Here is a 21,637-nt window from a genome sequence, read left to right as displayed (position 1 = left end):
AGTTCAACCTGGAAAAGTGTGAAGTGATTCATTTTGGAAGGTCGAATTTGAATGCGGAATACAGGCTTAAAGACTGGATTCTTGGTAGTGTGGAGGAACAGAGGGATCTTCGGATCCATGTCCATTGATCGCTCAAAGTTGCCACCCAAGTTGATAGTGTTGTTAAGAAGGCGTATGGTGTGTTGGCTTTCATTAACAGGGGGATTGAGTTTAAGAGCCGCGAGGTTATGCTGCAGCTCTATAAGGCCCTGGTTCGACCACACTTGGAATATTGTGTTCAGTTCTGGTCGCCTCATTATAGGAAGGATGTGGAAGCTTTAGAGAGGGTGCAGAGGAGATTTACCAGGATGCTGCCTGGAATGGAGGGCATGTCCTATGAAGAAAGATTGAGGGAGCTAGGGCTTTTCTCATTGGAGTGAAGAAGGATGAGAGGTGACTTGATAGAGGGGTACAAGATGATGAGAGGCATAGAGTGGATAGTCAGACTTTTTCCCAGGGTGGAAAGGGCTATCACCAGGGGGCATAATTTTAAGGTGATTGGAGGAAGGTTTCGGGGAGATGTCAGAGGTAAGTTCTTTACACAGAGAGTGGTGGGTGCGTAGAATGCGCTGCCAGCGGTGGTAGTCGAAGCAGATACATTAGGGGCATTTAAGCGACTCTTGGATAGGTACATGGATGATAGTAGAATGAAGGGTAGGTAGTTAATTTGATCTTAGAGTAGGTTAAAGGTTTGGCACAACATCGTGGGCCAAAGGGCCTGTACTGTGCTGTACTGTTCTATGTTCTTAGCAACTGCCTCTTTGTTACCATCTGAGAGATTTTCTGGACTGGATCTTCATGATGGAGGTGGGAAACAGGACTTGGGTCTGGTTTTGGGTCAGAAACCTGCCTCCTGTGGGAAGCTGATTCATATTGCAATTTTCAAATGGGTAAGCCCTTAATTGGCATGGAGGCAATTTTCCTATGCTCTTGGAGCCAGTGGGATTGAAAATGGCAGTGGGTCAGATCAAGTATGCAGCTCTTTATTTATTTATTTATTTATTTATTTAGAGATACAGCACTGAAACAGGCCCTTCGGCCCACTGAGTCTGTGCCGACCATCAACCACCCAATTATACCAATCCTACACTAATCCCATATCCCTACCACATCCCCACCTGTCCCTATTCCCCTACCACCTACCTATACTAGGGGCAATTTATAATGCCCTATTTCACATCAGTCACCACTGAGGCTGCTTGTCCTGAGGGAGAGGTTTGCTTCCACAGTACCAGAGGGAAGCAAAATGTCACAGGCGAGCTGGAGGGCTGACACTAGGTCAGGGCAGAACCTCGTTTCATTGCCCACCTGGATCTAATGCTGGAAGCCGTGAGTGAGCGAATGGCGGTCCTCCTCCCAGAGAGTGGCAGGAGGAGCCCACCTTGTTCTGTAGCAGGTGCACCTTTCTGATTGACATTATCTCCCTTCGCACCCTCTTCCTCCTCCTTAACTCCTACCTCCTGCTCTCCCCAAATTAGCTGTCTTCTTCCAGGGTCTCACTATCCTCTGGAGGGCCATGTTATGGAGAGCGCAGCAGACCATAATGACCGAGACCCTTACAGGAGGGTATTGGAGGGTGCCACCCAACTGATGAAGGCACCGGAACTACATCTTAAGAAACAGGATCGCCTACTCTATGGTTGGCCTGGTATTGGTTGTTTCGCCTCTGTCTCTGTCTGGGGCTCCTGTAGCAGGATCAGTAGCCGTCCCTTCAAGGATTTCCCTTGTTCCCTTGGAGCTAGCCATGCACTTTGGGGGATGGAGTGAAATACCGAGGCAGCCTGGGCTGGCGGAGGATGAAGGAGTCATAACAGTTGCCAGAAAAGCGAGTGTGCACAGAGCGGAATCTCTTGTGGTTGGACGTTGAGGGAGTGGCAGCCCTGCCTATTGATGGATCTCAGTGGCCAGTCACTGGGTGCCTTGATGGTTACGTGGGCACCAACAATGCCCTGCACCTAAGGAAATTCAGCGTTGGAGGCTGAACCTAATGCCCTCTGTGCCTGCGCAGGCCCATCTGTGTCAAATTGGGTGTAATCCCCTGCCATCCTAAAAATGGCATCTGTGACCTGCCTGATGAGCTGACGACTGAGAAATGCCACCTAGGTCCACAGATGATCCCTGGAACCACTCCGTTGTAAAGAAGTTCAGGGTGATCGAAGCCTTGACAGCTGCAGGTAGGGGACTGCCATGGGGGCCATGAGGCCTCAGGTCATTGTGGATCAAAGCACACAGGACCGAGACCATCTGCCTGGATAGTCGCAGGCTCCAACAGCACTGGCACTCTGTTATTTGCAAGTAGCTGACTCTTGGGCTGTGCACCCGATGTCGTGGGTAATGTTTTGCTCCCCTTGCAGCCCTGTGCTGTGCTCTTCTGGCCTCCTACTGCCCAAGAGGTTTCATTCACTGCAGTTCATCCTGGCTGCTCTGTCCAATGTCAGAGTGGCCTGTTCCCATCCGAACTCCCTCAGTTGGGCTTTGTGCGCTCACCAGGCCTTCCCCTGCCAACTGCAGGTGTCCAAGTGATGCCAGCAGCCTCACATCCCTCTTCAGTTTCCAGCCACTCGCCACTGAGTAAAAGCAAGTCTTACAGCTGGAGTAACCGCCACTCTGTGGCACTTCTGAAGCAGCTGCCCTTTACTTTGGGCCTGCAGTCTTTTAATCAGCCCTTCCCATAACCCTCATGACCCTCCACACTATTCATGTCTTCACAAACCTGTCGTAGTCCCCGCATGGCATTTCTCCATTCCCAGCTGTTAAACATTTGTATACTGCTACCGACAATTCTGTTGATAAGCTCAACAGGCACTTAATTGGACATGTGCGCCTGACCCGATCCCTCCTTCACAGCAGCCCTTTGAAAATAACATTACGTTCCAAAGGCGGCAGGACCCCTACTTTACTGCAGCCCTCTTGAAAATAACATCTCATTCTTGAGGCAGCGGGACCAGTGCCAACCTTCGAGAATGTGATATTCAAATTGTGTCCCCAGCAGCCTTTGAAAATCTGGCCCTCTGTTTCTGCCCACCACCTCTTTCCCCCCCAAAATAAATATTAATGCCCACCCTAAAAGAATGGTATCCACTACTGGACCTAGTCCCACACGTGCTCCATTCATTGAGTTTTGGTTAAAGAATATATTCACACACTTTTTGCATTAGTGTAGGGTATGGCTGTACAGTATTTTTCTGGATTATGTTGACTCTTGCATTCTTCTTCTTCTTCTTTAGCCTCGTTGTCTCGAGAAACAATGGGTAAGCGCCTGGAGGTGGTCAGTGGTTTTTCAAGCAGTGCCTGGAGTGGCCATAAAGGCCAATTCTAGAGTGACAGACTCTTCCACAGGTGCTGCAGATAAAATTGGTTGTCGGGGCTGTTCCACAGTTGGCTCTCCCCTTGTGCTTCTGCCTTTTTTCCTGCCAACTGTTAAGTCTCTTCGACGCGCCACACTTTAGCCCCGCCTTTATGGCTGTCCGCCAGCTCTGGCGATCGCTGGCAACTGACTCCCACAACTTGTGATCAATGTCACAGGACATCATGTCATGTTTGCAGACGTCTTTAAAGCGGAGACATGGACAGCTGGTGGGTCTAATACCAGTGATAAGCTCGCTGTACAATGTGTCCTTGGGGATCCTGCCATCTTCCATGCGGCTCACATGGCCAAGTCATCTCGAGCGCCACTGGTTCAGTAGGGTGTATATGCCGTCTCAAGGACTTCTGTGTTGGAGATACGGTCCTGCCGCCTGATGCCAAGGACTCTCCGGAGGCAGCGAAGATGGAATGAATTGAGACGTCGCACTTGGCTGACATACGTCGTCCAGGCCTCGCTGCCGTAGAGCAAGGTACTGAGGACACAGGCTTGATACACTCGGACTTTTGTGTTCCATGTCAGTGCACCATTTTCCCACACCCTCTTGGCCAGTCTGGACATAGCAATGGAAGCTTTTCCCATGTGCTTGTTGTTTACTGCATCGAGAGACAGGTTACTGGTGATAGTTGAGCCTAGGTAGGTGAATTCTTGAACCACTTCCAGAGTGTGGTTGCTGATATTGATGGATGGAGCATTTCTGACGTCCTGTCCCATGATGTTCGTTTTCTTGAGGCTGACGGTTAGGCCAAATTCGTTGTAGGCAGCCGCAATCCTGTCGATGAGTCTCTGCAGACGCTCTTCAGTCTGAGATGTTAACGCAGCATCGTCAGCAAAGAGGAGTTCCCTGATGAGGACTTTCCATACTTTGGTCTTCGCTCTAAGATGGGCAAGGTTGAACAACCTGCCACCTGATCTTGTGTGGAGGAAAATTCCTTCTTCTGAAGACTTGAACGCATGTGAGAGCAGCAGTGAGAAGAAGATCCCAAACAGTGTAGGTGCGAGAACACAACCCTGTTTCACGCCACTCAGGATAGGAAAGGGGTCTGCTGAGGCACCGCGATGCTGAATTGTGCCTTTCATATTGTCATGGAATGAGGTGATGATACTTAGTGGCTTTGGTGGACATCCAATCTTTGCTAGCCGTCTGAAGAGACCACTTCTGCTGACTAGGTGAAAGGGTTTGGTGAGATCAATGAAAGCAATGTAGAGGGGCTTTTCTCCTGTAGCTGGCGAAGGGAGAACAGCATGTCAATGGTGGATCTCTCTGTTCGAAAGCCACACTGTGCCTCAGGGTAGACACGCTTAGCCAGCTTCTGGAGCCTGTTTAAAGCGACTCGAGCGAAGACTTTTCCCACTATGCTGAGCAGGGAGATTCCACAGTAGTTGTTGCAGTCACCGCGGTCACCCTTGTTCTTATAGAGAGTGATGATATTGGCATCGCGCATGTTGTGTGGTACTGCTCCCTAGTCCCAGCACAGGCAAAGCAGTTCATAGAGTGCTGAAAGTATAACAGGCTTGGTACTCTTTATCATTTTAGGGGTAATGCTGTCCTTCCCAGGGGCTTTTCCGCTGGCTAGAGGATCAGTGGCATCACTGAGTTCCGATTTTGTTGGCTGTGCATCCAGCTCATCCATGACTGGCAGAGACTGGGCTGCTTTGAGGCCAGTCTCAGTGACAACATTCTCCCTGGAGTACAGTTCTAGGTAGTGCTCCACCCAGCGGTCCATTTGCTTGCGTTGGTCAGTGATTGTGGCCCCTGAATTAGATTTGAGGGGGGTGATCTTTCTGATGGTTGGCTCAAAAGCTCTCTTAATGCCATCATACATTCATCTGATGTTTCCGGTGTCGTAGGCCAGCTGAATACGACTGCATAGGTGTTGCCAGTAGTCATTTGCGCAGCGCCAGGCTGTTCTTTGTGCAGCGCTTCTGGCTGCTTTAAGTGCTATGGATGTTAATTTGCTGGGGGCTTTCTTGTACTTCAACCGTGCAATGCGCTTAAATAAAAAGAAGAAATGCTGGAACCACTCAGCAGGTCAGGCAGCATCTGTGGAAAGAGAAGCAGAGTTAACGTTTCGGGTCAGTTACCCTTCTTCAAAACACCGACCCGAAACGTTAACTCTGCTTCTCTTTCCACAGATGCAGCCAGACCTGCTGAGTGGTTCCAGCATTTCTTGTTTTTATTGCAGATTTCCAGCATCTGCAGTATTTTGCTTTTATTTTAGTGCAATGCGCTTAGTGGCTATGACAGGTTCCAGCTCTTCAAAGTGAGATTGAAACCAGTCTGCATTCTGCTTCAGACGTTTGCCATAGGTGGTCATTGCTGAGTCATAGATGGCATCTCTGATGTGGGCCCACTTGGTCTCTGCATCCCCTGTAGGAGTGTTTTGAAGGGCTTTCCCAAGTGAATTTAGAAACTTATGTAACAGCTGTGGATAAGAAATTCTGTTAGTGTCGATGCGCGGGCGGCCCTTCTGCTTGGAGTGATGTTGCTTCTTTGGTTTGAGTCTAACTTTGCTGCACATCATGGAGTGGTCGGCGTCGCAGTCCGCACTGTGGAAGCTGCGAGTGATTTGAACACTGTTTATAGAGGCTCGCCTTGTGATGATGAGGTCCAGCTGATGCCAACGACGTGATCTTGGGTGCCTTCAAGAAACCTGGTGACAGGGTTTAGTATGAAAGAATGAGTTGGTGATGTAGAGGTTGTGATAGGTACACAACTTGAGCAGTCTCTGTCCATTCTCATTCATCCTTCCAATGCCATAGCGTCCACGGCAGGAGGGCCATGAGTCATGATCGGCCCCAATCCTGGCATTAAAGTCCCCCAGCAGGAACAGATGTTCGGTATTGGGAATGCTACTAATGATATTATGGAGTTCCTAGTAGAACTGGTCTTTAAGGTGTACTGGACCAGAGGCGGTGAGCAGTCGGATGGACAGTATGCGTTCCAAGCCATTTGAAGGTGGCTCTATCATGCTGAGCAAAGAGTTTCTGATGGCGAAGCCCACTCCATGCTGTCTTGGCTCTTCAGGATCCCTACCCTGCCAGAAGAAGGTGTAGTCTTGCTCTCTTAGAGATCCGCTCGAAGGGAGGCGTGTCTCCTGAAGTGCTGCAATGTCCACATTGAGTCTACTGAGCTCGTTGTTAATGATGGCAGTCTTCCGAGAATCGTTGATTTGTGTAAGGTCTTCTGGCAGGCTAGGACACACAGTTCTGACGTTCCAGCTTGCAAAACGAAGGGCTGGTACCTTTTTTCCTTTTTTTTTGTCGTGCTGTTTTGGTGCGGTGTTGCAGTCCACTTGTCGGGCAATGACCCTCGGCTCCAAGCACCCATTGAAGCAGGTGGACTGTGGCGGGACAGAACCTTACTGACTGGGGGCTGCCCGGTTTGAGGCGGGCGGTAGCTGTCCAGTGAGATGCGATGACCTCTCCCACTGACAAAGGCAACCCGTGGTGCCCAATCTCTACGCCAATCGAGCTGGACTTATAACCCGTAACTGCTGCCTTCTGTGTTGATTTGGTTGCTGTGAGGCGACTATGGAGTGACCTCTCCATGGCGCATGCCTGGGCGGATGTATGGAGGTTGTGAGTTGCCCAAGCGTCAAAACCCCCCTCTCGGCCTTCCTGGTGGGGTCCAAAGGAGTGCAGAGCATGACATTTGGCACTGGTGTGGCTGCAGGAACTGCCGGAAACATGCCAAAGGTGACACATGACCGCCTTCGGGGTTCCTCTCCAGATTTTCTGTTAGGGTTTACTCCCTTAGCCTTGGTCTCTCCCGAGACGCCCACAAGACACTGGGGTTGTTGGGGCCCCTGCTCAGGGATAGGTGGATGCCGGTGGGAGGAGGTAAGGGGAAGTGGGTGCGGGGTGGGGGGGAGGGGAGGGGGCTCTTGCATAGCAGCTCAATAACCAGTGGTGTATGGAGAAGGGAAGTGAAGACCAGGTGAGTGGAAGTATTCACTCTGCATTCTTCAAAGTCACTCTCCAGGTTCCATCATTTTCTCTACTCATTTGAGTCTAGATCTAGTGAAAATCATGTATGTGTTTTCTATGATGTTGCACCCAGTTCTATAAAAGTACAACACTAATACAGAGACTTAAAAATATAAAACAGAAAACATTACAGAACAAATTTGTCTTATACAGTCTGGTGCATGTTTGTGGTTCTTGGAGATGTTGCTAGTTAAGAATATTTGTTTCCCTCCCCCCTTCCTGTTCCTGTCCTTTCCCATGAGCACACCTAACCAAGAGGGAAAAAAAATTTCTTCAGTATTTCAGTTACACTTACAAAGGTCAGTGACTGTGGAGCCACAAAAATGGGAGCGGCTGCGTATCTTGCTGCTGTGTAGACTGCATAATGAATAGGAGGAAACCCTGGACTGAGCTTTCTTTGTTTTGTTTATTGGCACATGTGAACATTTTTCGGGAAGTGCTAAACAGAAATGTAATGTTTTTTTTAAAAAAAAGAAAAAATAAGCACTAATAAAACCTTAATCTCAATATGGTGAGTTTGATTTCCTAAGGAGCGTGGCAATCTGGGTACAGTTAGAAGGTTGATAGTGTAGGTTTACAGTGGAATCATTCATCTGTTCCTCCCCCATAGAGTTATTTGATTTTTATCTCTCTTGTAGAAGAGTGCAGTACCCCACGCCACACACCTTCCCCAGTCAGCCTTGTAAATTGAACCTGGTCTTGTTCTCACCTAAATCCTTCCTGTCATCGTGTTTGGATGAAGTTCTCACCACTCTGACCTGTCATTTCAATTTGCAGCAGTTTTCTGAAGTTAGTAATATATTAGGTCTTTTTTAAAATTAATATTTGTGTAGATTAGTAATTAAGTAGTTACAGAGTGAGAGTTCAAGAACCAGGAGAATCTAAGTGGGAATGAAAGTAAATATGCATCTGGATCCAAGAAATGCAAGTTGTATTATTTTCTTAATAAACTCTGAACTATAGAGGAGTAAAAGGATTTGGGTATCCATATGAACTAATCACTAAAAACTAGCGCACTGGTACAAAAAGTAATCAAAAGGCTAATGGAATGTTGGCCTTTATCTTAAGAGCGGTTGGATTGTAAAAGTAAGAAAATAATGTTTCATTGTGCAGAACCTTGATCAAACCCTCATCTAGTATACTGCGTTCAATTTTGCACACTAAAACTCATGAAAGGCTAAATTGGTGGCCTTGGAGGACACAGTTAAGGCTTAAAGGGTTAGTTTATAAGACGAGGTTGCATTAAATTGGTTTGCGTTCCCTTGAGTTTAGATAGTTGAGGGAAATCTAATTGAGGACTTTAAAATGATAAAGGGATTCGATAGAGTATCTACAGAGAAGCTATTTCCTCTGATGTGGGAATCCAGCACAATGTTAAAATTAGAGCTAGATCATTTAGGAGTGAAATTTGGAAGCATGTTTTCACACAAAAGGTAGTAGAAATCTGGAACTCTTCGTTTTTTCCCCCCACCCTCACCCACCCACCCAAAAGGCTCGGAATGCTGGGTCAAGTGAAATTTTCAAAACTGTCATGGATACGTTTTTGGTGGGTATGGATATCAAGGGTTAATAGTGGAAAAATGGAGTTGAGATATCAACCATGATCTAATTGAATGGTGCACCAGCCCCAGAATCAGTAGGCTGAATGGCCGACTCCTGTTCCTATCTTCCAATGTTTTCCACTAATAGAAATAGCTCCAATCATAATGTCAGGAACTTGTTAATTGACCTATGTACGAACTCAACCAGTGTTTATGTAACATCAGTTAGATATTCTATCCTTAAGAGTCATAGAGCTGTACTTTAGCAAGCGAATAATAGGCTGTGCTTTTTAATATTCCTGTCCTTATAAAATAATGCATTCTCAAGTTACTGTGAAAAGTGCAAATGGAGTTTCAATGTTTTTTTTTAAAACTGAAAGTAACAAAAAATAATCTATGTGGGGTGTGGCACCTCCAGAATCCTCATTGTAAATGGAAAATGATGAATTTCAGTGCAGACAGGATGTATTTGTGAAGAGGGCACCTTTGTTGACATTGAAACCTTTCCACACACAACCCAAATAGGAAGGAAGTGACAAACTTATTTTTGTTCAATGCCATGCAGATATTCTCAGCAAGGAGTGATTCATAACTAACCTTGCTGCAGATAGGTCATGAATGCATAATTCGTTTGACAAGAAATACTTTGCTTGAATCTGGATTTTTGTAATGTGCAGATAAACAGTACGAATTTGTTGATCCTTGTATCACAGCCTATTAATTTATTCAGTAACTCATTCTAAATGAAAATCTATATTGGACTTTAAATTAAAAATGCAGTAGTGTCTAGGAGATGTTTGGCATCAGATAGGCTGCATTCTTTAGTATTAAAAACCAGATAACTAAGAAATATGCTATCCTTAGATTAACAGTTTTATTGAAGTGCATCACTTTGATGAATAACTGACTGGAGCTGGAGAGAATGAGAAGGGATTCAATGCTTTATAATTCGACACAGTTGGAATGAACCTGAAAGTCCATGGTGTAAAACTCATACCACACTTAACCGACATATTTTCCAGTTAACCTACGCAAGATTACTTACTACTGAACGCGGAAAATTAACAAATGGAATTAATTAATGGTTTGCAGTCTTTCTCATTTTAGTATTTTCTCTTGAAGTTCTGTTAATTAGTCGGGATGCGGGCAGTGGCAATGGAGTTCATCTTTGTATGAAACATCTTTATAACACAATATACAGAATGCTGCTGTTTTGTGAATGCTAAGAAACATGGTCTTTCTCTGGGGATAGGCCATCGACTAATGTTCATTATAAGCCCACCGATTCCCACGGCGACCTCGACTACACTTCTTTTATTCATTCATGGGATGTGGGCGTCGCTGGCCAGGCCAGCATTTATTACCCATCCCTAATTGCTCTTGAGAAGGTGGTGGTGAGCAGCCTTCTTGAACCGCTGCAGTCCATGTGGGGTAGGTACACCCACAGTGCTGTTAGGAAGGGAGTTCCAGGATTTTGACCCAGCGACAGTGAAGGAATGGCGATATAGTTCCAAGTCAGGATGGTGTGTGATTTGGAGGGGAACTTGCAGGTGGTGGTGTTCCCATGCATTTGCTGCCCTTGTCCTTCTAGTTGGTAGAGGTCACAGGTTTGGAAGGTGCTGTCTAAGGAGCTTTGGTGCGTTGCTGCAGTGCTTCTTGTAGATGGTACACGCTGCTACCACTGTGTGTCGGTGGTGGAGGGAGTGAATGTTTGTAGATGGGGTGCCAATCAAGTGGGCTGCTTTGTCCTGGAGTGAGCTTCTTGAGTGTTGTTGGAGCTGCACCCATCCAGGCAAGAGGAGAGTATTCCATCACACTCCTGACTTGTGCCTTGTAGATGGTGGGCAGGCTTTGGGGAGTCAGGAGGTGAGTTACTTGCCGCAGGATTCCTAGCCTCTGACCTTCTCTTGTAGCCACGGTATTTGTATGGCTATTCCAGTTCAGTTTCTGGTCAATGGTAGCCCCTAGGATGTTGATAGTGGGGGATTCAGCAATGGTAATGCCATTGAATGTCAAGGGGAGATGGTTAGATTCTCTCTTGTTGGAGATGGTCATTGCCTGGCACTTGTATGGCAGGAATGTTACTTGCCACTTATCAGCCCAAGCTTGGATATTGTCCAAGTCTTGCTGCATTTCTACACGGACTGCTTCAGTATCTGAGGAGTCACGAATGGTGCTGAACACTGTGCAATCATCAGCAAACATCCCCACTTCTGACGTTATGTTTGAAGGAAGGTCATTGATGAAGCAGCTGAAGATGATTGGGCCGAGGACACTACCCTGAGGAACTCCTGCAGTGCTGTCCTGGAGCTCAGATGATTAACCTCCAACAACCGCAACCATCTTCCATTGTGCTTGGTATGACTCCAGGCAGCGGAGGGTTTTCCCCCTGATTCCCATTGACCTCAGTTTTGCCAAGGCTCCTTGATGCCATACTCGGTCAAATGCTACCTTGATGTCAAGGGCAGTCACTCTCACCTCACCTCTTGAGTTCAGCTCTTTCGTCCATGTTTGAACCAAAGCTGTAATGAGGTCAGGAGCCGAGTGCCTTGGCGGAACCCAAACTGAGCGTCACTTTTTCACACCCTGCCTCCTGTAAGGATTCCATTCCGTTCTCCCAGTTTCTCTGTCTCCAACACATCTGCTCTGATGATGCAACCTTCCACAACAGCGCTTCTGATATGTCTTCCTTTTTCCTGAACCAGAGATTCCGCCCCCCCCCCCCCCCCCCCCCATTTGTGGTTGACAGGGCCCTCAACCGTGTCGGGCCCATTTCCCACACCTCTACCGTCGCCCCTTCCCCTCACTGCCCAGAACTGCGACAGGGTTCCCCTTGTCCTCACTTTCCACCCCAACAGTCTCCACATCTAAAGGATCATTTTCCGCCACATCCAGCGTGATGACACTACCAAACGCATTTTCCCCTCCCCTGTCAGCATTCCAAAGGGATTGTGCTCTCCGCAACACCTTGGTCCACTCCTCCATTACCTTCAACACCTCATCCCCTTCCCACAGCACCTTGCCATGCAATCATAGGCGGTGTAATACCTGCCCATTTTCCTCCTTTTCTCCTCACTATCCAAGGCCCCAAACACTACTTTCAGGTGAAACAGCGATTTGCTTGTACTTCTTTCAATTTAGTATACTATATTCGCTGCTCACAATGTGGTCTCCTCTACATTGGGGAGACCAAACGCAGATTGGGTGACTGCTTTGCAGAACACCTCCGCTCAGTCTGAAAGCATGACCCCAAGCTTCCGGTTGCTTGCCATTTCAACACACCCCCCTGCTCTCATGCCCACATCTCTGTCCTGGGATTGCTGCAGTGTTCCAGTGAACATCAACACAAGCTCGAGGGACAGCATCTCATTTACTGATTAGGCACACTACAGCCTGTCGGACTGAACATTGAGTTCAAATAATTTCAGAGCATGACGGGCCCTCCTTTTTGTTTTTATTTTTCGTTATTTTTTCTTTTTTATTTATTTTAGTTTAGTTTGTTTCTACAGTGCCTACCCACTTTTTTTTCATGTTCGTACTTTGGGTCAAGGCTGTTCGTTTTTCTGTCAATTAACACCCTCTCTGCAGTAACGCTTTGTCTTTCACGACAACATTAGCATGCCATTTGCCTTTGCTCCATGGCCTCTGGTCATTTATTCTCTGTGACCTTGTCCAGTCAACACCTCTTTTGTTATCTCTTGTCCCACCCCTGCTTTATTTGCTTAAAACCTATTAGAAATGTAATGTTTGCCAGTTCTGATGAAAGGTCACTGACCTGAAATGTTAACTCTGCTTCTCTCTCCACAGATGTTGCCAGACCTGCTGAGTATTTCCAGCATTTCTTGTTTTTATTTCAGATTTCCAGCATCTGCAGTATTTTGCTTTTATTATCTTCTTTTTTAGTTTACTGTTTCGCCATAAGAGATATTGTAGAGGGCACCCTACAGACATTCAGCTGATGATTGTGTTCATTTAGATCTAAATTTAAAGGGGACTACTGTATTTTTATAGTGTATTTCTAACTTGCTCTTAACGTGTATGTATTACTTTTATCATTAAAAACTAGCATGTAGAATAAGCGTTTTGGAAAAGTTGCCTCAAAGGCGACGCATGCGGCAGGAACTCTAAATTGGCCGGTAGATGACCGTTGTGACTGTAATCCCAAGATTTATTCCCCCACTGGGATCTGTATTCCAGGTGGTTATGAGCTAGAGTGAAAGCATTTGTAGCTGGCTGAAATTCACTATGAAGTGCAAATTTCTGGCTCATTAACTTTCATTCATAATTTACAGCCTTGTAATTGTGCCCATTGGAATTTATATGGATTTTATTTGTCCTGCAGTATTGCTACATTTAGTTTTTGGCTCATGCAAGAATGCATTTTTTTTTAAAAGCCATAATCTGATACAGCCAAAGCCCTGAATTATTTTCCATTCTCAAATTCCAGTACCCTGCTATTTTAATTTTAAAAAGCATTGCCTAAAGTTTTAGGACTTTTTTCCACTTTATTTTCATCTACCAATTATTTAGCAGGAATTCATAGTGGAGAATCAAGAGCTCAAACCTATGTTACACATGTATAATGCTGGCATTCTGGAGCTGTTTGCATAAGGGCATTATGTAGAGACTAATCATCTTTATCAGTTTAGTATTTAATGGTGAATTTATACTGTAGAGTTGCAGCTTTGTGCTATGAAAATTGTTCCATTTACATTGTGGTGCAGTTTCTACAGCACCAGGAACGACACCTGAACAACTTGGTGCATTTGCTTTCCCTGTTAAGAGTAAGTGTGAGCACTCAGCACACCTTGGCCAAATAAGTTGGCAGCATCTAATTGCTAGCTCACATTGCCTTATGGAGTGGCAAGTTTGACAGCATGCATGATCTAAACCAGTCTCAACAGTATTCCACCCAAACCTTCTCTGTTCCCTTTTGCAGATGCTGCTGAGTGTTCGCAGCATTCTCTAGTTCATGTCTAGATTTGTAGCATCTACACAATTTTGGTTTTTATCTCATAAATTAAAACCAATTCTTTTCAAGGCTCCCTCCAATGGGAAAGCTTGTTAAACTGATAGTGGAGCTGCTATCAGCAGCTAAGCAATGGATTATTAACCTCAAAATTTGCAGCAAATGGGAGAAAGTGCTGCAGCCAAATACAGTCATATGTAGTGACTTGAAAACATTTAAGCTTGTTTGTGTACATTTTTCTTGTGTTGTGCTGAATGGAATCCACCCTACAAGGTAAAGTGTGTAAATTCCACATAGAACTAGCTGCCAGTGCAGTTGTGTAATATAAGCATATAAATGGTCATAACAGAAACCTAAGAAGATAGAAACTACCATTATTAGCAGTCTATTGAACACTATTTTCATTGTTTTTTGGGAAGGGAGGATTGGAGGTGTGGCAGGTTCTTTCAGTGTTTCAATAGTGATTCTAATCACAGCAAATAGTGGGAGGGAGCAGGGAGGAGGCTCAGCTGTAAGAATTTCAGACGATGATGCAGAGATTCAAAGTGTATATGATTTGGGGAACACGTAATTGGCGGGAAACAAGTAATTGGCAAGAAGCAAACACAGCAGTGGAATGAAACAGAAGCGTGGTACAAGTTTGGACCCATTCAGCTCTGATTCAACTCCACTAATAATGATCAAAGTTCAGATAATGGGCTGAATTTCGTGTAGCGTTTGTAGCGGGAATGGTGGCGTGGGGAGTGGGCGGAGAATCGCATTGGAGGTGTCCACCCGGAAATCCAATGTGACATCAGTTCCGGATTTAGTCAGCAGCAGGAAAGCACCAAGACAGCCTCACTGCCCCAATGTGACGGGAATGCAAGTTAAATGCTAAACTCTTAGTTAATGCGCTAGCATCTAATTCATTGCAATTCATTTCGGGGGGGGTTTGGAAATAAGTGGACAATGGCTGCCCTCACGTGCCTTTGGATTCCCACCCTTGAAACAAGGCCTCAGTGCTGCGACAGATAGGCAGCTATGACCAACACGGCATAGGGGAAGAAGTGGGAGTGGAGGCCGTTGGCCTACAGTGCTGTGTGCTCTGCAAGGAGCGGTTCCTTGTTTCGGATGGCCCCCAAGCACGGTTCTGGGCTTGGGTTGGAGTGCAAGGGGGGATGGAGGGGGTTGCGTTCTCGGGTGGGAGTACTGGCTGCGCAGGGTTGCGGATGGTCTGTAAGGGAGGAAGGCTTGGTTTTGGGTGGCTGTATTAGGTGTCCAAACTGTTGGGTGCCCTGAGGCACAGTGTGGCTTTCAAGCAGAGAGATCCACCATTGATATGCTGTTCTCCCTTCGCCAGCTACAGGAGAAATGCCGCGAACAACAGATGCCCCTCTACGTTGCTTTCATTGATCTCACCAAACCCTTTGACCTCGTCAGCAGACGTGGTCTCTTCAGACGATTAGAAAAGATCGGATGTCCACCAAAGCTACTAAGTATCATCACCTCATTCCTTGATGATATGAAAGGCACAATTCAGCATAGCAGTGCCTCATCAGACCCCTTTACTATCCTGGGTGGTGTGAAACAGGGCTGTGTTCTCGTACCTGCACTGTTTGGGATCTCCTTCTCCCTGCTGCTCTCACATGTATTCAAGTCTTCAGAAGAAGGAATTTTCCTCCACACAAGATCAGGTGGCAGGTTGTTCAACCTTGCCCGTCTAAGAGTGAAGACCAAAGTACAGAAAGTCCTCATCAGGGAACTCCTCTTTGCTGACGATGCTGCATTATCATCTCACACTGAAGAGCGTCTGCAGAGACTCATCGACAGGATTGCGGCTGCCTGCAACGAATTTGGCCTAACCATTAGCCTCAAGAAAACTAACATCATGGGACAAGACGTCAGAAATGCTCCATCCATCAATATCACCGACCACGCTCTGGAAGTGGTTCAAAAGTTCACCTACCTAGGCTCAACTATCACCAGTAACCTGTCTCTCAATGCAGAAATCGACAAGCGCATGGGAAAGGCTTCCACTGCTATGTCCAGACTGGCCAAGAGAGTGTGGGAAAATGGCGCACTGACACGGAACACAAAAGTCCGAGTGCATCAAGTCTGTGTCCTCAGTACCTTGCTCTATGGCAGCGAGGCCTGGACGACGTATGTCAGCTAAGTGTGACGTCTCAATTCATTCCATCTTCACTGCCTCCAGAGAATCCTTGGCATCAGGTGGCAGGACCGTATCTCCAACACAGAAGTCCGCGAGGTGGCCAACATCAGCAGCATATACACCCTACTGAGCCAACGGCGCTTGAGATGGCTTGGCCATGTGAGCTGCATGGATGATGGTAGGATCCCCAAGGCCACATTGTACAGCGAGCTCGCCACTGGTATCAGACCCACCGGCCATCCATGTCTCCGCTTTAAAGACTTCTGCAAACGTGACATGAAGTCCTGTGACATTGATCACAAGTCGTGGGAGTCAGTTGCCAGTGATTGCCAGAGCTGGCGGGCAGTCATAAAGGTGGGGCTAAAGTGTGGCGAGTCGAAGAGACTTAGCAGTTGGCAGGAAAAAAGACAGAAGCGCAAGGGGAGAGCCAACGGAGTAATAGCCCCGACAACCAGTTTTATCTGCAGCACCTGTGGAAGAGTCTGTCACTCTAGAATTGGCCTTTATAGACTCTCCAGGCGCTGCTTCACAAACCACTGACCACCTCCAGGCGCTTGCCCATTGTCTCTCGAGACAAGGAATCCAAAGAAGAAGAAGATTAGGTGTCCAAACTGTTGGATGAGCTGTTGGGGTGCCCATACTGCTGGATGAGAGTCGGCTGTCAGCAAGGGTTGGGCACTGAGGGCCATCAGGAAGGGAGATGTAGCAAAGGCACAGCTGCCAAGTCAGGGTCGTCTCTGCATCAACAGCGCTCTGGAGGTCCACTGATCACCTGTCATGGGTCTCATAACCCTGTCTTTTTGGACCCCGTGGTTTGATCCGCTGCCCCTGATGGAGAACGGGTCAGGAGGCAGCTGTGCCTACCTGTGAAGCTCCACAATGAGCAGCGGCAGCAAGCGGCCATGCCAAGAAGGGTCCACCTGCACCAAAGAGTGAACTGGACTTGAATCAGCTACCTCCAAATATCTGGGCAACTTTGTCAGCAAAGACTACGGCTCTCCAGGGAGGTCATCACCGACATGTGCCCTGCTGCAGGACGAGTTGCAACCTATTGGATTTGGGGTCACCCTATGCCAGTGGCCCTGAAGATCACATTGGCATTAAACTTTACCTCTGGATCAGTCCAAGGATTCATTAGGACCATGTGTGGGTCACCCAGGCAGCAGCCCATTGCTGCATCAAGGAGGTGATCAAAGCCCTGTTCAAGAGAACCAGTGTACACTATGTACGCTCCTGGACCGACCCTGACAGTCAGGTCGAGAGGGCCATCGGATTTGGGTGATAGCTGAATTCCCCAGTTGCAACTTGGGTCTGAATCTAGTGCCTTAAACTTAAATTAAATAAAGGCAAATTACAAAGGTAAGAAGGCAGAGTTGGCTAAAGCATACTGGGAAAGTAGGTTAAAAAGTAAGATAGTAGATAAGCAGTGGCAGACATTTAAGGAGATATTTCACAACTCACAGCAAAGATATATTCCATTGAGAAGGAAAGACTCAATGAGATTGGTAAGCCATCTGTGGCTAACTAAGGAAGTCAAGGATGGTATCAATTTGAAAGAAAAGGCGTGCAATACTGCGAAGATTAGTGGTAGGCCAGAAATTGGGAAAATTTTAGAAACCAGGAAAGGATGACTCAAAAAATAAAGAGGGAGAAATTGGAATAGAGAATAAACGAGAGAGAAATTTTTTAAGAAGATAGTAAGAGCTTCTACAAGTATGTAAAAAGGAAGACAGTAGCTAAGTGTTGGTCCCTTTAAAGGACGAACCTGGGGAATTATTAATGGGAAACAAGGAAATAGCAGACACTTTGAAAAAGTATTTTGTATCTTTCTTCACGGTAGATGACACTAAAATCATCCTAAGAATATCAAAAAAACAAGGGGGAAGAGGAACTTAAAACAATAATCATGAGAAAAAAAAGTACTAGGCAAACTAATAAGACTAAAGGCTGATCAGTCCCCTGGATCTGGTGGCCTGTATCCTAGAGTCTTAAAGGAAGTGGCTATAGAGATGGTGGATGCATAGGTTGTAAAATCTTCCAAAATTCCCCAGATTCTGGAAAGATCCCAGGAGATTGGAAAATCAAAAATGTAACGCTCCTATTCAAGAAAGGAGAGAGACAGAAAGCAGGAAACTATAGGCCAGTTAGCATACTGTCTGCTATTGGGAAAATGCTGGAATTCATTATTAAGGAAGTAGTAACAGGACACTTAGAAGATCGTAATACAATTAAGCAGAGTCAACATGGTTTTATGAAAGGGAAATGGTGTTTGACAGATTTCTTAGAGTTCTTGAGGATCTTTCAAGCTGGGTGAATAAAGGGGAACCAGTTGATGTAGGGTATTTGGATTTCCAAAAGGCATTTGATAAGGTACCACATAAAGGGTTACTACACAAGAGCTCCTGGTGTTGGGGTAATATATTAGCATGATAGAGGATTGGCTAACTAACAGGAAACACAGTCGGGATAAATGGGTCATTTTCAGGTTAGCAAACTGTAACTAGGCCCTTCGGCCCACTGAGTCTGTGGCGACCATCAACACCCATTTATACTAAACCTACATTAATCCCATATTCCCTACCCCATCCCCACCTTCCCTCAATTCTCCTACCACCTACCTACACTAGGGGCAATTTACAATGGCCAATTTACCTATCAACCTGCAAGTCTTTGGCTGTGGGAGGAAACTGGAGCACCTGGTGGAAACCCACGCGGTCACAGGGAGAACTTGCAAACTCCACACAGGCAGTACCCGGAACTGTGAGGCTGCGGTGCTAACCACTGTGCCACCCTGTCCTCTTACATGAATCACAAAAAAGTTAGAATGCTGGTGCAACAGTCAGAGGAAGCACTGTCCCATGAATCCTGCACCTTCCACTAGCTCACCTCGGCATGTTTCCTGTCGGCTGTAGAATCAGGGTCGCAAGCTGGTGAAAGCACCACGCTCGCCAGTTGGTGTTTTGCCTGCAACAGAACAACAGTTCAACACTCTCTTGAAAAGAAATCCTGCAACACGTGTTTCAGATTCCTATTTCCTCCTGTATTTGAAGAAACCCAGCATGTTTAAAGAAACCTTGCACGTCAAATGTGTGGGAATTGAAACCTTGTTGCTGCATTCCTGCTGTAAGACCTATCTGAAGCCTCTGTAGCTACATCTCTTGAAAAGCCTACCCAAACCGATCTTCAACATCGCCTGGAAAGAACTGCTCTAAGAAGAGACCATTGACAACCGTCTATACGCATTTGGAACACCAAACCAAATCAAAGGACGTTTTTCCATACCACCTTTTCAGCCTGTTTTTTTTTTCTTCTGTTTTCTTTAACAGCTTTAATCAAAAATCCTTTTATTTTCCCAGTTAGCCAGGTAGGGGTGTGTGTGTGTGTGGTCTAGGATAAATAAGAGGTTTTAATATTTCAATTGTGTATGTTTTATTTCATTGTTAGTTAGGACTTGGTTTATAATAAACCGATAACTTTGTTTATTAAAGAAACCTAGTTGGTGTGTTTTATTCCGGGGGATAAATAGAGTATATGATTGACTGTATCACTAAGTGGGGAAATTTAAATATATGTTGTGACCTATGGAGAAGTGAGACTAGAATAAACAGTGCACTCCTCCCACCTCGGTCGTAACAATATATTGCTGTTTAATGGTGCAGTATTATATAAATGGTCAAGTCTACTTTTAAAGGAGGAAAGTCTTGATTGTTATTGAATGCATCACAAAGTCACCAACTTGGATAGACTTTGCTCCTGCTAATAGACTTACCAGTGAAGAGTAGTGGTGAGCAAACAAGCCTGCATTTGATTTTGTGCAACATTTGCCAATTAAATGGAATGAAGTGTGGCACTAAATGGCAGGCATAACCAGGACGGTAATGACTGTTTGCATCTTATTCTGCTGTAACTTATGTCTTGTAGTTAATGTGACAACAAACCCTCACAGGAAATTCGACAAAAACTATTTGCATTTACATATTACTTGTGCAAGAAGATATTTGAGAATATAAGATGTGAATAAGGATGCATGGGACCTTAAGCATGGGAAAAGAGGAAGCATATCGAAAGACTAGTGTGGGTAATTAGAGATGATCAAAGCAGAAGATATTAAGGATGCTTCTGGAAATGGGGAGAGAGGCTACAGTGCAGGTGACAACTGGGTAGAGGGATGATGGTAGTTGAACAAGCAGTCACCATTGCTGAGGGAACAAGTGGAAATGAGAAGTCCTGGGTTAGCGCGTTCCTGCAGCCGTTTAAGGCAGAAAGAGATCATTAAGGTAGACACTAACATTTGAAAGCAAGGACAAGAATTTTGAAATCCACGTACTGGGACTAGTAGAGTTCCAGGACAGGATTAAAGAAATTAGGTTCAGTGCGGTTTAGTCTAAAGAGCCAGACCTCTCTGGACCGAAATTAGGAATCATTTCTACACACAAAGGGCGGTAGAAGTTTGGAAATCTCCACCAAATGGCAATTGATGCTAGATCGATTGTAATTTTTAAGTCTGAGATTGATAGACTTTTGTTATTCAGAGGAAGGGATGTGGGGAAAAGGCAGGTACATGGAGTTGGATCCCAGATCAGCTATGATCTCATTGAATGGCTGAACAGGCTGGAAAGGCTAAATGGCCTATGTAAGGATGCAAGATGTCACACTTTGGATCAACTGAACCTTGAATGTTGATTATGCATTGCTGTATTATAGCGAGGATATTCAGGCATTAAATGCAGCAAAGGAAACAGCAACCAAACTGCTACAGGCATCTGAGCTGTGAGTCATAGAGTTATACAGCACAGAAACAGGCCCTTCAGCCCACCACTTGAGGTTGAAGAACTGAACTGCTTATTCCAGAGAACAGCAGTTTAGGAAAGGTATTTAAATATTCCAAATTCTCAAAAGTCTCGATAAATATAATCCTGATAAAAGTTTGAAATTGCCACAAATTCTGGTACTAGGAGACACATGCTCAAGAAGAGAAAAAGTTTGCCGACAGTTTAAATTTAACTAATATGTGCAGATGTTAATAAGCATATGGAATGCGCTTTCCACAGAGCCAGTGGAGGCAGCTAGTGTGAAAAAAAAAATTGAGGGAGACCTGGATAGATATGGGAAATAGAGGCGAGATTTTTCAAACTGGCCAGATGGACTGCAGTGTTGTCTCTGGTCCTATGTTTTCCTATGCATGATTTTTTTTTTTTATTTTGTTAAATTAATACCCTGATGATAAATGTTCATTTGGGATAGCATTAGGGTAGGGATCAAACTAGCATTTTTAAATTCTAAATGTTTCTTGGGTTTGGTTACAGGCACAACACCGAGATCGTTTCATCCAAGAACGCTATGGAAGATATAACATCAGTGACCCATTCCTTGCTCTTCAGAGGGATTGTGAGTCAATCAGGGATGGGAATCATGGTGATAAGCAGCCTGTGTGCACCAACCCACTATCCGTGCTCAAAGTAGTAATGACACAGTGCAAGAAGATGCAGGAACGAATGGTATCCCAGTTGGCTGCTGCAGAGAGCAGACACAGAAAGGTATTGTAAAAAGTTCCATTACATGCTTATGCATTATGTCATTTTTAG

At 45.6% G+C, this 21,637-nt stretch overlaps 1 protein-coding gene across 2 annotated transcripts in view; it reads left to right on the top strand.

The window, feature by feature from the left end:
- cttnbp2nlb (CTTNBP2 N-terminal like b) overlaps positions 1-21,637 on the top strand; it is a 91,369-nt gene that overhangs the window by 42,997 nt on the left and 26,735 nt on the right. For both annotated transcript variants that reach the window (XM_068057478.1, XM_068057477.1), the window contains one exon: positions 21,359-21,589. In XM_068057478.1, coding sequence (XP_067913579.1) covers positions 21,359-21,589 — 231 coding nt within the window. The remainder of the gene's footprint in view (positions 1-21,358; positions 21,590-21,637) is intronic.

Source organism: Heterodontus francisci, chromosome 25 (genome assembly GCF_036365525.1).
Source record: "Heterodontus francisci isolate sHetFra1 chromosome 25, sHetFra1.hap1, whole genome shotgun sequence".
Taxonomy (NCBI): Eukaryota; Metazoa; Chordata; class Chondrichthyes; order Heterodontiformes; family Heterodontidae; genus Heterodontus; species Heterodontus francisci.
The sequence above is the reverse complement of the archived record's forward strand: the minus strand, read 5'-3'. Positions and strand labels throughout refer to the sequence as shown.